Source organism: Temnothorax curvispinosus, unplaced genomic scaffold, assembly GCF_003070985.1.
Source record: "Temnothorax curvispinosus isolate PA1 unplaced genomic scaffold, ASM307098v1 QBEX01016493.1, whole genome shotgun sequence".
NCBI lineage: Eukaryota > Metazoa > Arthropoda > Insecta > Hymenoptera > Formicidae > Temnothorax > Temnothorax curvispinosus.
Window position 1 is genome coordinate 24,577 of NW_020226273.1, and position 13,753 is coordinate 38,329.

Below are 13,753 nucleotides of genomic sequence, written 5' to 3' on the forward strand. Positions count from 1 at the left end.
CCACTAGCTAGTTTTTTTTGCTTTCCAGTAATTTACCTGAATCCTATTAGGGTTTGAATGTAACACTTTTCAGGACCATGTATATTGTGAGAGTTGGCAGTATAGGATAGATGTGGACCTACACAGAAGTGGTGTGCGCTCACTAACCACGTGTTCCAACATTTTATTTCTCTCATAATTTTTTTCATTTTATACGAAAAAAATTAAATCTGCCTTGTTGATAAACAGTAAGTATAAAAATCGATAGAAATTAGTTATTCTGATTAATTTCTTAATTTAGTTTTAAGTTAAATTTTCGGTAATTCTCTTTATTCTCTGTGTGCAACTTATTGTCAGATCGCTATAATCTGTATCAAACAATGAGATAAAAGATATATTAAATAAGATAAAAAATACATGTTGAAAATGTTAGTCACTTAGAAGCGTAAGTATACCGAATGTAAGCAATTTAAACTTTAAAACTTTTTTTCTCTGGTGCTCGTGCATGCGTGTATGCCGTATGTTCTTCTCCCACGTGGTGGAACACACTACAACGTGTATCGGAAAATGAAATAGAATAATAGAAGATACATTTTTTTTAAGTAAGATAAATATAATACATTTCGGAAAATCTTAAGCCCGTTCTACAATAGCTGTAAGAGTATGCGGTAAGACGTAAGCGGTAAAAATTGACCAACTACAGTCGATTATTCTTGAATTGTAAAAATTTTATTAGTCAATAGCTTACTGCTTACAGTGGCTTACGTTTTACATCTATAACTCTTATATATTGTGGAATGGACCTTACTTAGAAATTAAGCGTACCTGATTGTGTCGAATTTAAGTAATTTAAATTTTGCAATTCTTTTGTTTTTTTCTTTGTGCTCGTACACGTGTACCACGCGTGGTGGTAGAGAACACAGAGCTCGCGATATCTCAGATTTATAAAAATAGTATATTGTACAACTAGTGGAAAAAGTGGTCGATTTTGAATGAGTGTGAAGTTGGTCGCACGAGCGAAACGAGTGCGACCATCACACTCATTTGGGCTCAACCACTCTTCCCACGAGTTGTTCATACTATTTTTCCTAACAAGAGCGTGAAACAGGCCGCTTTTCGCGCTTGTTTTACAATTTCATTTCTCCACTAGTTGAGAAATGGCTCCATTTTTCAACGCTTACGTCATCATTGCGAAATGGATCGTTTTGCTCACTCAAAACAAGCGCGAAAAGCGGCCCATTTCACGCTCGCGTTAGGAAAACCATTTTTTTATATTAAAAAAATGTTTATTTTCTTTAGAATAATTAATTATTTAATATTTAATAATAATGTACATTATGCAGACATTGTAATAATAATGTCAGTACTAGCCATGTGAATGGAAACAGGATAAATTTAGATTACATGATCTAATCTAATTATATAATCTTACCAATATAATTATAAATACATGATATTTAGCATATACTATAAAAGCTAGGATTATTATTCTCCATATTTTTTGTGTTTTTTCAGAGAAAAAATATGACATCCCATTATCCACCTTTTTATTGCGAGAGTTGTAGTCGATATCCTTATGTCGGCAGAGTATCCGTAGGAGAAGAGGGTAGTGTTGACTTCATCTATCAATTTGCGAAGAAGAGATTTGTTCCCAAGAACCATGAGAATATTAGCATATATCACACTGCTCCTGACATAATTGGACCACCCAAATTTCAAAACTATGGACAACTATTTCATTTACCATTGTTTTTTGAAAAATTGTTGGTATGTATATTTCCTGGTATTATACATTATTGTCTCGTAAAAAGTAATCGCAATTCAAACTTATAAGAGTTTGTGATATTTGACACTTTTTGACTTCTTAATACAGATATACAATGGAGATGTCGATATTTCAATATCTCCATGGCAAAACGAACATGAAGATGGGACTAATTGTATTTGGCAATCAAAGACGAACAAAAATAATTATATTTGTATGTAATACTTGATTTATAAGATATTGCTAAGAAGATATTGTTGCTGAAAAGATATGCTTTTATTAGGAAGAGAGTATAATTATATATTTTATATTTTAAAGGTGTCGAGTTTCATGAAGCTGTATATCCAATCAGAGTCTGTATTTACGAAATACATCATCCTGGAAGCGTAATTGAAATTTCGGCTCAAGATTCTAATAATAAGTGGTTTAAGTTGTGGGATAAATCGTCTCATTTTGTACCGCCGACATCAAGATTATTTTCTCCACCGTTATCGTATTCGTGTAACTTTAAAACCAAAATGCTCAAACTAACATTTAAAAACAGTTCACCTGTCTCTTACACAAAGCTAGATGCTGTGATGCTCATCAGTACATCAAAATTGAGCTTTTCTAGAAATCTTAACGAGAACTTACCTAATCTGTTAAAAAGAATTAATTGCGTATACTCTTCATGCCATGACGATGTTCATAATTTAACAACAGATTTAAAAAGTGCACACTTGGATATAGTTGATCTGCAACAGAATTTTCTCGAATATGGTATTATTCGTAAAAGGTATTATTATCGTCGACGTTAGATAATATTTAATTTTTTTCTGTTAATAATGAAAATAAGTTTGTTCCGATAATATTTGCAGCGATATAAGAAGGGTTTCTTATAAGAGTAATTTGAAGCAAAAGGTATCCCAGGAGGTAATTCCTTGTTATGAGCAACTTCTTGGACGGAGATATTCGCCTCGTGTTTTATTAAAAATTCATTCAAATTATGCAAGGCGGATAAAACTCTCTTTGAATAAATCCACGGACCTATCACGTTGCAGTTTATCTGCGCTTCCTGTAAAGTATCTTAAGAAGTCTATTTTTTATAATAATATTTATTGCAATGTCACTTCGAGTATTAAAGTTTTATATTTCACCTTTGCAGGATGAAATACTACTAATAATATTAAAATACTTGGATTTGACGACGTTATGCCGCATGAAATATGTAGATGAACGCTTTAATAATTTAATACAGGACTATGAACTTTATACACGTTTGATCATTCGAAATGTATTTCGTACAGATATGCACGATATATTTTGTTACTTTATACCTAAATGTAAAAATTTGCAACAATTAGATCTTACAGGAAGCAACTTTTATGTTAATGATTTCGTAAACTTTCTTGATAATTGTGGCAGAAATTTAACGCACTTAAGATTAAGTCAATGTCGTTGCGATGACAATTTAAATCTTGCTCTACTTAAAACTTCAGAGATATGCAAAAATTTGAAAGGTATGTATATATGCATATAGTATATAATTATCAAGATTATGGGTAAATTGCATATAACTAATACAAATTTTTCTTAGAATTGGATCTAAGTTATTGTCGACTCATAGACGACAAAGGATTTTCGTACCTCGAGAATCTGGAAGGTTTGGAATATTTAAACCTTGTTCAAACACGTGTAAGAACTGAACGTCTTTGTAAAATACTGCAAAAAAATCAACGGATCCGTGAGGTAGATTGGACATCAAAGCATATTATATTAGAAGCAGTTGCAATGGAGTTGGGAAATTCGTGTCGTGACTTGGAAGTAATAAAGTTGAAAGCACATCATCTTACACCTCAGAGTATTAGTGCTTTAGCTAACTGTAAGAATTTACGAAAAGTGCACTTTGATGGTCCGTAAGTATATGTGCTACATTTTCTTTTAAAATATATTATTGTATTCTTTATTAAAATTTGTTTACTGAGGTTGCGTGCATCTTGAAAAAGTTACATTAATTTCCTCTTTGCAATTAATTACTGTGTAATAATATTATATGATTTTTACAGATTTTACAGATTTGGTTATTCAGTTATTTATGATAGTTTATTTAAATTACTTTCCTCTTATCAAAACTTGCAAGAAGTTTATTTTTTATGTACTGTCCTCACTGATCACTGGTTGGAATTACTAGCGCAGTGCAAAAACTTGAAAAAGTTATATTTTCGTGTTGTGAAATTTCATACACCTGATAAACATTCCGTTATTTTTGAACAGTGTCTTAACCTGCAAGAGTTTTATTTTATGCACTGTGATATAAGCGATCAATTGGTTAATCAATGGAAAGAGAGGTATCCGCATGTGTCTGTCTATACATACGACAGAAACTGATAATTTGAATAGTTTTTGTTTACTAGTTTAGGACATATCAATTTAGTTTTTAGTTACGTTTACTTTTTAAATTTTTGTACTTACAAACTTACTTTGTAAAAATTATCATGGTAAATTATGTTGTAAAATAAGTTAATATCTAATAAAAACAAAATATTTATATTTATTTATAATTTTGTTATTTTTAAACAATTTTATTTTATTTTTCTTTTCTTTTTTATATTTAAATTTCTTCGGGCGATAGTGTCATTCTTTTGTTTGAAATAATTGTTGAGCGAAATACTACAAAAGCTACGTTAATAACATCGTCAGTAAATTCTTGATATTTTTTTTCCGCAACCGTATATATCTCTTTCGTTTAGAAATATATCTCCTGTGATACTTTTTCTAGCCGCAGTTACTAAAATATAACAGTTTCTAAAACAGCTTTCTGTGTAAAATTTATTTTTTTATTATTTATTTATTTAACAGTTTGTTGTAAAATTTATTTTTATACTGTTCTGAAACTAAACTCATGAAAGCTACTATGAATATTCGCAGAATTTGTCTGCCATTTCCTCTAAAAAATTGCAATATAATTTTTGTACATTTAATTTTTAAATACTCAACCTTGATGTGATCATCGCAGAGCATTTAGTGCGATTATCTAATTCATCTGTATTTTCGAAAATTGGTTTTACCATTATTAGTCCCCCTTGATATCCTACAACTCTAAAATGTTTTTTCGTATGTTCCATATTATTTAAGATATTTGTCTGGAGCATTTAAAATTCCACACTCTGTATATTGATTATATTCAACATTATATGCCATTCATACTGTACATTCTTCCTACAAAAGATTTATGAAGAATTCGACGTGCTGTGCTTCTTGGTCGAGCCAGAGACACGAGCACGGCGCGGCGCCGACGCATGTCATTAAAAATATATAAAAAATAGAATTCATTGTTTTTCCATAAAATAAAAAATAAGTATTTTTAGAATAAATTAAAGAATAAAACATTTTAATTGCTTATAACAATTAAATTTAGCAACTTCTTGTAATTTAAAACATTTTTATAAAAAGATTGTCTCTTTAGCTTTAAAATGTTTTTTTGAAAATTTTTCTACGATAAATACAACCAAAGATATTAAATTTTAAACTAAACGTGTTCTTTATTTTTCGAAAATTATATTGCTTATAATTTCTGAAAAAAAAAATTTTGAACGAACAAAAAAAATATGTATCTTCTTATTTTATGTATATTTTGTGTAAAAAAAGTTTTGACTAATTTAAAATACAAGATTATTATTTGTCGTCCGGTTTGACGTGGAATTGCCCATGTACATAACATTTCATTATAAAAGTAAAATTTGTTAATAAAAAAGTTAAGAAGTTAATTTTAGTAAAAATTAATGTTTTTAAAAATAGATACCTAACATTATTCTCTGATGTAAAACAAAATTTTTTTATTTTTTTAATAATAAAAATTAATTTGTTCCAATGTTATTTGCAACAATATAAGAAGGAAGACTTCTTATAAGAGTAATTTGAAGCACAAAGAAATATCTAGGGAGGTAATCTCTGTTTATACACAGTAAAAAATCGTGCGTCCAAATGTTAAAATTTTATTGTGTTACCAAGATTTGACTATTATTTCAATGTAAAATTAACATACAACAGCTATGTTATTATTTTCGTAACATTTTCATGTGTTACATTTATGTCAACGTGATAACTAACACTTTATGTATGTCATTTAGAAATTGAATATTATTTTGAGTTCTTTTAACATAATTATTTCAAAAAATCAACACGTCTTAAAGTTATTTTAACATAAACAAAATTTAAAGTAAATTTTCAAATAATCGTAAACTTTGACATATAAAATAATCAAATTTACTAAAATATGTGTTAATATAACTCAAAATAAAATGTATAATATACATTTCGTAAGAGTTACATTAAATCAGACGAAGCAAAGTGTTATATCGACATTTTGTACAAGTTATTTTTACATTATACTTAAAGTTAAAAGAACACATATAAATGTAAAATATAGTGTCAATAAATTAACATTTCTAATTTGTCAACAAGTAACACACGATAAATGAGTTATTTTAACATAAAATTTAGAGTGGACTTTCTGGGACATTTGAAAAATGTTACGATTAACATTTTATTTTTTACTGTGTATGCAATCTAACGGAGAGAAAAACTCGCGTCATATTTTCTTAAAAAGTCATTCGAATTGTGTAAAGATTCGAGTATAAAACTTTCTTCGGATGAATCCAAGGAGCTACCACGCAGTTTGTCTGAGTTTTCTCTAAAGTATCCTAAGAAGTCTATTTCCCATCATAATATTTATTGCAATGTCATTTCGTACACTTCGAGTATTAAAGTATTTATTTTATATTATATATTTATTATATTTTATCCTTACAGGATGAAATACTGCTAAAAAAATTTAAATATTTAGATTTGATAACGTTATGCCGCATGAATGAAATAAATAATAGGCGCTTCAAAATAACTTAACACGGACTTCTACTTTATACACGTTTGAACATGCGATGTATCGAATCTGAGAAATATATGCACGACATATTTTGTTATTTTACACCTATATAGATGTAAATATTTGCAATAGTTAGATCTTACAGCAAGCAACTTTGATGTTAAGGATTTCGCAAACTTTTTTGGTAATTGCGGCAGGCGTTTAACGTACTTAAGATTAAGTTACTGCTCATATGTTGACAATCGTGTCCTACTTAAAATTTCAGAGATATGCAAAAATTTGAAAGATATGTATATATATATATGCATATAATAGTATATAATTATCAAGATTATAAGTAAAGTGCATATATATCTAATACAAATTCTTCTTAGAATTAGATCTAAGTCATTGTCATCTCATAGATGACGAAAAATTTTCGTACCTCGAGAAGCTGAATGGTTTGGGACGTTTAAATTTTTGTGATACACGTATAAAAATTGAACGTTTTTGCAAAATACTGTAAAAATTCAACGGATGCGTCAGTTAAATATAGACTTTATATACGAAGACGCGGTTCTAATAGAGTTGGGAAATTTGTGTCGTGACTTGGAAGTAATAAATTCACTGCACGTACGTGGTCTGACATCTCAGGGTATTAATGCCCTCGCTAATTGTAAGAATTTATGAAAATTGAACCTTTTTCTGTAAGTGTGTGTGCTACATTTTCTTTCAAAATACATATTATTGTGTTCGACTTTTAAAATTCTACATGATTTGAGTTTAAATCGGCGTAAGCCAGATCAGTTTCTATCTATAATTATTAAAAAAATATTTGTACAAAAGGACTTTATTTTTAAAATTATTTTAAAATTTATTAAAATAAAGAAAGTAATACAAGATACAGTATCTATGTTCAATGCGCCATAATTTATAAAATATTAATGTTTAAAAATTTTCGTGTGTGTAATTGTTTAACTCAACAGAATAAAGTTCTTTTATTTACTATAATTATTATATGTATTATAAATAAAAGAAATAGAATTGTGATGAGACATTACACGTACCTTGGTACATCATAACTAATGAAAATACATCACATGACAATTAATTTTTGGTCTAGGAACTTTCAATTTGTGCACTATCAATATTATAGTTACAATGTGTACACGTTTTTGAATAGTATCTATCATAAAAACATTTAAAGCACATTTTTAATTTGCACTAAACTCATTTTATGAATGCAACTTCTTTGCATTAACATAGTTGATATATCATTGATATGGAAAAATAATTTAAACATTAATATTTTATAAATTATTGCGCATTAAACAGATTTACTGTACTTCGTATTAGTGTATTGTAACATGTTAAATATTTAGCAAAATTTAAGGGATGGTCAAGGATTAATTGTCCTCTTTTGTATAACATTGAGTGCGCTGTGAACACAAAAAGATACGGGGTTACATTCGCAAAGTTCTCGAATGTTGCCGAACCTTCGCGCCTCGGTAATAATAAGTAAATCAAAGGAAAAACTGATCATTGACCGGGCGTTCAACTGTTTTGGCCCTTTTATCTAAGTCTACTCAGCTGATTTCCAGGTCGCTCAGATAGCCGATCAGCTCATCCTGTCGGTGACAAGCTCTCCAGATAGCACGCATGTCCAGAATCGGGACATTAAAGACATCTTTAAAACATTTTACGAAATAATTGCTAAAAGACGTCTTACCCGATTTTGGACATCCTGGTGCTGTCTGGGTCCTGCTTTGTCTCGGGTGCTCTCACGCGCTTTTTCGTTGAGACACCCAAGACAAAAAAGAGCGTTAGCCGACGCGCGACGTTAGAAAAAATTCTACGAAAGCTCAGTTTTTTTAGTCTAAAGCCGGTTCTACAATAAGTCACAAACCATGGCAAGTGTTAGTTGAAAAGTGTTATTTTCACGTTGCGTTTGTCAATTGCGGTTGTCAAAAAAAAGTTGGCAAACTTTTAACTTTTTTGGCGACAGTAACTGGCAATCAGCAATCAAAAATAACACTTTTCAACTAGCAGTTGCCATCGTTTGCGACGTATTGTAGAACCGGCTTGAGAAATGTGCCACAATTCGATGGAAAACGCTTCCGCAATTTAGTATTAATGAAATACGAAATGCGTGGCTAATAATCTATAAACTCTCATATGTATCGATGCCGAATTTTAGAGTTCGATTTCAAAGACTGTCCTTTTTTCGGAGTCACTGTCCTCTGTAGGCTATAATATCATGATACAGCTAGTATAAAGTATGGTTGGGTGTTTGTAAAGTATATCTTAATAACCCAGCTAGTAAAAACTTTTAAAAGACGTCTTAAAAACGTTTAAAAGACGCATAAAAGAAATAGGACGTCTGAAGTCCTTAACATGTCTTTTAAACGTTTTTAAAATGTCTTTTAGAAGCTTTTGCTAGTGGTGACGAAGATTCCCAACTCAGGAATACGATACTGATCATTTCTTAATAAAGTAAGAAAACTATCAAACAGTAATGCTAAATTACTTTCAAAACAAAACTTGGTCTCGCACAGTAAAAATTGAATTAAGGGCCATACACTCTCTTCCCATAAAAATTGCAATTGTAACGAAGAGAAAGCCACGGTACATACAGCACTATATATATACCTTTCCTAAAAGGTTCGATTCAAGCTCTGTTGTGGTCCAATGAAAAAGAAGAAAAAATGTAGACCATAGAACATTTATTTTACGAGTATATACAAATTACATACATACATACATACAGAAAGCATTCCCAGTAAGCAAGAAACGTCAAGAAACATTTTAACTATATTGCATTAACGTTATTATAACGTTGCTGCAATGTAGTTAAAATGTTTCTTGATATTTCTTGCTTACTGGATTTGCATATTATGGCGTAAAGCTATTACAATTGTTAAGTATTTTATTTAGTATTTATAACAATTTTCAAATAATATGACAAGCAATAGAACATCACGATTTATAAATCTTAAGTCAACGCGATATTTATCTAAATATGTAGACATAATACTGTTCGTTTTCTGCAATGTTTCTACAAACGTTTATTATACTGCATTTTCTCGATTTTTATTCAGATTTATCTCTTACTTTTTCTCTCTTACAATAAATATACGGGGTCAATAAATATTTAATTAATGAATTACGTTAAACAAATCAAATACGATCTAAAATCGTGGTTTGCAAGTCAGCTGGATGAAGTAGATTAAAAAATCTTCTAGATCGGTTTTTCTTGGTAAAGAACAAGGAACGGAACTTTCTTGGCTCTCGAATAGGAATACTATGTAAGTGTAATTTCCATAAGTTATGCCTCTCAGTACGCGTACATAATAGTATAGCTGGTGGTTTGCAATACTCGTGAAAGAATGGAGTTATAAGGAAGGAACATCCATAGCACTCTACAGGCAATAAAGGATATAAATGATCTTCTTCGTACATATCACTCTTTTTTTCCGTTTCAAGGGTTGAGCGAGAAAAGGTTTTTATTATGTTATTACAACCTTCCACGTTGCATGTCTGTGCAATAGTTTTTAAAACCATTTTATCTCGATCAACAACATCTGCGATACATATTAATATAAACTTTACGATTCTTTGAAACCAACCCAGTGCATAAATTATGATATTTACCAATGTAGCACGACATAGTTTTAAGCGTCAATATTGGCGGTGTATCAGATGGGATGAAAGTTAATAATCCTAAATCTGAATTTATACGTTCCAATAATGTTGTTTTCCATACATCCTCATCAGGGAGATAAATATAGAGAATATTCATCAAGATATCATCATATATATCACATATACCACATATAATTAATTTATCATTAAAAATGAAATGATCAGGAACACTAGTAAACGTATAAGGTATCTTCGCACGTGATGATGTGCACACACCTATGCATTGTTTAAATACAAAAGCAAAAATTCATATAATAAAATGTTTTTTAATCAATAAAAGATAATTTTAAGGATCAACATTAAATTCATAAATAATAATGATGAGATGCAATCCTATGACATGATCTCGATGAAAAAAATGTATACTAATTTCTATTTAAATTATATATGTACATACTTAGGTAAATCGTTACATGAATGCTTTGCACATGATATTAATAAAATGCACATCGTATAGCTGCACAATTAAAATTACCTGTATAAATATTGTAGATATCAATAGTCTTCAGTTCTTGTTGATACCGTCCCACACCTCCTACCAGATGCAATTTGTCTTTCAAAAACACAGTAATCATATTTCTTCTTTCAACTGGCATACTAAAATATTTGTAAACAATTTTAACAGATATAACATTCTGTTTATTCTATTACTTATCTATTTGTTCTTATTTATCTAATCGTTAGGATATTTACATTGTCTCAAGAATCCATTTCTTAGATATCAAAGAATAACGCCATACATTTTTGTTGAATATTCCTGAACCAATACCATATTCTCCACCACAAAGATATAATTGGTATTCTAAAAAAAAATCGCATAAAATACTAATTAATATTAATAAGTAAATAATACAATACTGTTTTAGATAAGACGTAATAAAAAAAAGACAGTCTGCATACTTCTCGCAGTGATTTGCATTCCTTCAAGAGAACTACTAATGCTGGAATGTTCGACAATATCTGGAGGATATTTGAATGAAGTTAACTCAAAAAAATCATTACCATCCCAGCAATGAATATATTGTTCACCATTATTATCTTCACAAGATATAATACCCTGTAAAATTTTTTGTTTCTTCTTCTCCAAGATATATAAAGGAATTGTAAAATCCTGCAAAAAAAGAGATTTTATATTCATAGAATTGTAATGCATTAATCATTAATGTATAGTAGAATATATAAATAGAAATAAAAACAAAATAAATATGGGGAATATATGTATCGGAATTAGAAATCTCCATTTTATTCAAAATACATTAGAAATAAAGATCTATAATTGCTGTATTTTTTCTAAAATTAAATTATTCTAAATGTAATTTTTGAACATAATATACTCACATGACGATGGTTCATCCACTCGCGTGTAATATCAAGCAAATGAGATTCTGTAGCTCTTAAATTGATGTTTCCAATTAACTTCATAAAATGCTCTTTCGACAACTCATAAATTGAATCGAGTGGCAGTTCATCGAAACGATCTAAGCAAACAGCCAAAGAAAGATCTCGTAGCACATTAATATTTAATTTTTGTGCCAGTAACCAAATTTTAATCGCATATATTGGTAACATAAAATGTCTCTCAAGCCTGTCGGTTATATCTTCTATTAATTTATCTGCTGCAAATAGAATGCCTAATTCCAATAAACTCAAGAGACGATCAAGCTCTTCAAAGTCATAACTTGTTGCAGATGTAAATGCAATTTTGTCATGAGTCCAACCAATAAAATCCTATAAAATTATTATGCATCTATTTTGGTTGCACAATGAGATTATTCGTGCTAATAAAACCCGATACAATTTTAATATATACATTTATTTATTAAAAACTTGCGTTTTATATTAAGTATTTTGATATAACAAATCCGTTACACATAAAAAAAAACCAATGTTTTGTACGCTTAAAAGCGACTTTTTTCTGTAAATACATCAGCCAAGAATTAGAATGTTCTAACCTGCAGCAAAATCGAGGAAATATCATAGTTGACAATGTGTTCTGTCTGTCCATATTCTAGAAAATTCGCGGATAAAAGCGCAGCAAAGTACTGACTCTTGTCGATCAATTTTTGCTTCTCAACTTCGAATCGCTCCTCTTTGAGAACCAACGTCACTGTTTCGCGTGGTTTTCCACTGTTTCCCTCTTTGCTGTTACTTTCCATTGTCAAAACCGCACGTGTTATCAATTAGATAAATATATGCATTTAAATATGCTCGCTGATGTAAACGCAGAAACAATTGTAAGATTTAGAATAGCGTTAAATAGAAGTCGGTTAAGTTGCGATGTAGTGAGTCGACGTACACAAAAATAAATAAGCAAGGATTATTAGACTGGGTAGAGGGCAAGCCTTCACGCTTTGGACTAGGGATCCTTTAATGAGAAATAGGACACCGAGGCTGTAGGATGCGGATTGGTCGTCCGCCATTAATGGGATATTTCCGCTTTGAGTATATTTTAGTAAATATAGTCACCGACGAGATACTATTAAAGACCGACAACCCTGGGGTAAATTTTCGTGACTGCCCGGGGGCCCGGTGGTAATTGAAGAATACTGACATTATCGACTGTTTTGGCTATTCGATTATTCCAAAGAAGGGAGTTTTACCTTATATAATCACTGTTTTATCATCAGAAATGTACAAATCTTTTATAATTTTTTCAATATTTGTATCTTTTTATATCTTTTTGATGTAATTGACAATTATATATATGAAAATACTTTACAATAAATATATATAAAGGAATAATATATGTATATATATATATACGGTATATATATATATATACCGGGTGTAACAAAAAGGTCGGGACCCTGGATTATCTCGGAAAGTTGACGTTTTCGGAAGAAATGTTTTATACAAAAGTTGTTTGGATCGAAGGGGCACATAAGATGGTGCCATTGGTTTCACCTTGGATGATCGTTTAAAGCTCACTCACCTTTAATTTCTTAAATGGAAATCCCTATTTTTCAATGCATATTCTTGTAGCTAATCTCGAGAGCTTTTCAAAACACTATAATAAAGTATTTTTTCATTAAGAACTTTTGGAATTATAATGCTTGAAAGTTCTAGTATTTTGACATAAAATACAAAATATCTTGTAAAAAATTAAGTTTTCGGTAATGTTACCTTAACACTTTTATGCACAGAATAATGAGACGAATCAATTGGTATAAAAAAAGGCATATTTCCTTTAAGAAAAAATATGTAATTTGCAACACGCATCTGCATACTTTTTCTTAAAAGCAACTATGTCTTTTTTATATAGATATATAAAATAGAATCATTTATTTACTTCAGTTTAAAATGCCAAGAAGGAAACAATTGCTTTTATGAAACATGTATATCAATTGCTAGTTTAGTGTTAAATTATTTTATTATTTTATTATTGCACAAGGTATTGCAAGGCATAAAAACAGTGATTGCCACTTTTTCCATAAGATTCGATATATACATTATGTATGTATGTA

At 29.9% G+C, this 13,753-nt stretch overlaps 2 protein-coding genes across 5 annotated transcripts; one reads left to right on the top strand and one right to left on the bottom strand.

The window, feature by feature from the left end:
• Nucleotides 1-1,503: 1,503 nt before the first annotated feature.
• LOC112466693 (F-box/LRR-repeat protein 4-like) lies at nt 1,504-3,643 on the top strand. Its single transcript, XM_025034920.1, has 6 exons — nt 1,504-1,746; nt 1,853-1,919; nt 2,063-2,332; nt 2,447-2,519; nt 3,149-3,243; nt 3,321-3,643. The coding sequence occupies exons 1-6, from the start codon at nt 1,504-1,506 to the stop codon at nt 3,641-3,643; spliced, it is 1,071 nt and encodes a 356-aa protein (XP_024890688.1).
• A 5,760-nt stretch (nt 3,644-9,403) lies between these two features.
• Nucleotides 9,404-12,590, bottom strand: LOC112466695. 4 transcript variants are annotated; one of them, XM_025034924.1, is made up of 8 exons: nt 12,242-12,590; nt 11,628-12,017; nt 11,319-11,400; nt 11,190-11,249; nt 10,983-11,091; nt 10,765-10,886; nt 10,239-10,505; nt 9,411-10,168 (listed from the first exon to the last, which is right to left on the bottom strand). In XM_025034924.1, the coding sequence occupies exons 1-8, from the start codon at nt 12,443-12,445 to the stop codon at nt 9,765-9,767; spliced, it is 1,638 nt and encodes a 545-aa protein (XP_024890692.1). In that variant the 5' UTR covers nt 12,446-12,590; the 3' UTR covers nt 9,411-9,764. The 4 variants fall into 4 exon arrangements, with proteins under 4 accessions (XP_024890694.1, XP_024890692.1, XP_024890691.1 ...); XM_025034926.1 differs by having other exon boundaries at nt 9,404-10,168; nt 11,190-11,400; nt 11,628-11,905; nt 12,242-12,321; XM_025034923.1 differs by having other exon boundaries at nt 11,190-11,400.
• Nucleotides 12,591-13,753: the final 1,163 nt, after the last annotated feature.

Coding starts and splice junctions, on each gene's coding strand:
- LOC112466693 (XM_025034920.1), top strand. CDS start 1,504: ATGACATCCCATTATCCACCTTTTTATTGCGAGAGTTGTAGTCGATAT. Junction 1,747..1,852: donor TGTTTTTTGAAAAATTGTTG/GTATGTATATTT, acceptor TTCTTAATACAG/ATATACAATGGAGATGTCGA. Junction 2,333..2,446: donor AGATGCTGTGATGCTCATCA/GTACATCAAAAT, acceptor ATTTAACAACAG/ATTTAAAAAGTGCACACTTG.
- LOC112466695 (XM_025034923.1), bottom strand. CDS start 12,445: ATGGAAAGTAACAGCAAAGAGGGAAACAGTGGAAAACCACGCGAAACA. Junction 12,018..12,241: donor TTTCCTCGATTTTGCTGCAG/GTTAGAACATTC, acceptor ATAATTTTATAG/GATTTTATTGGTTGGACTCA. Junction 10,169..10,238: donor AACTATGTCGTGCTACATTG/GTAAATATCATA, acceptor TATGTATCGCAG/ATGTTGTTGATCGAGATAAA.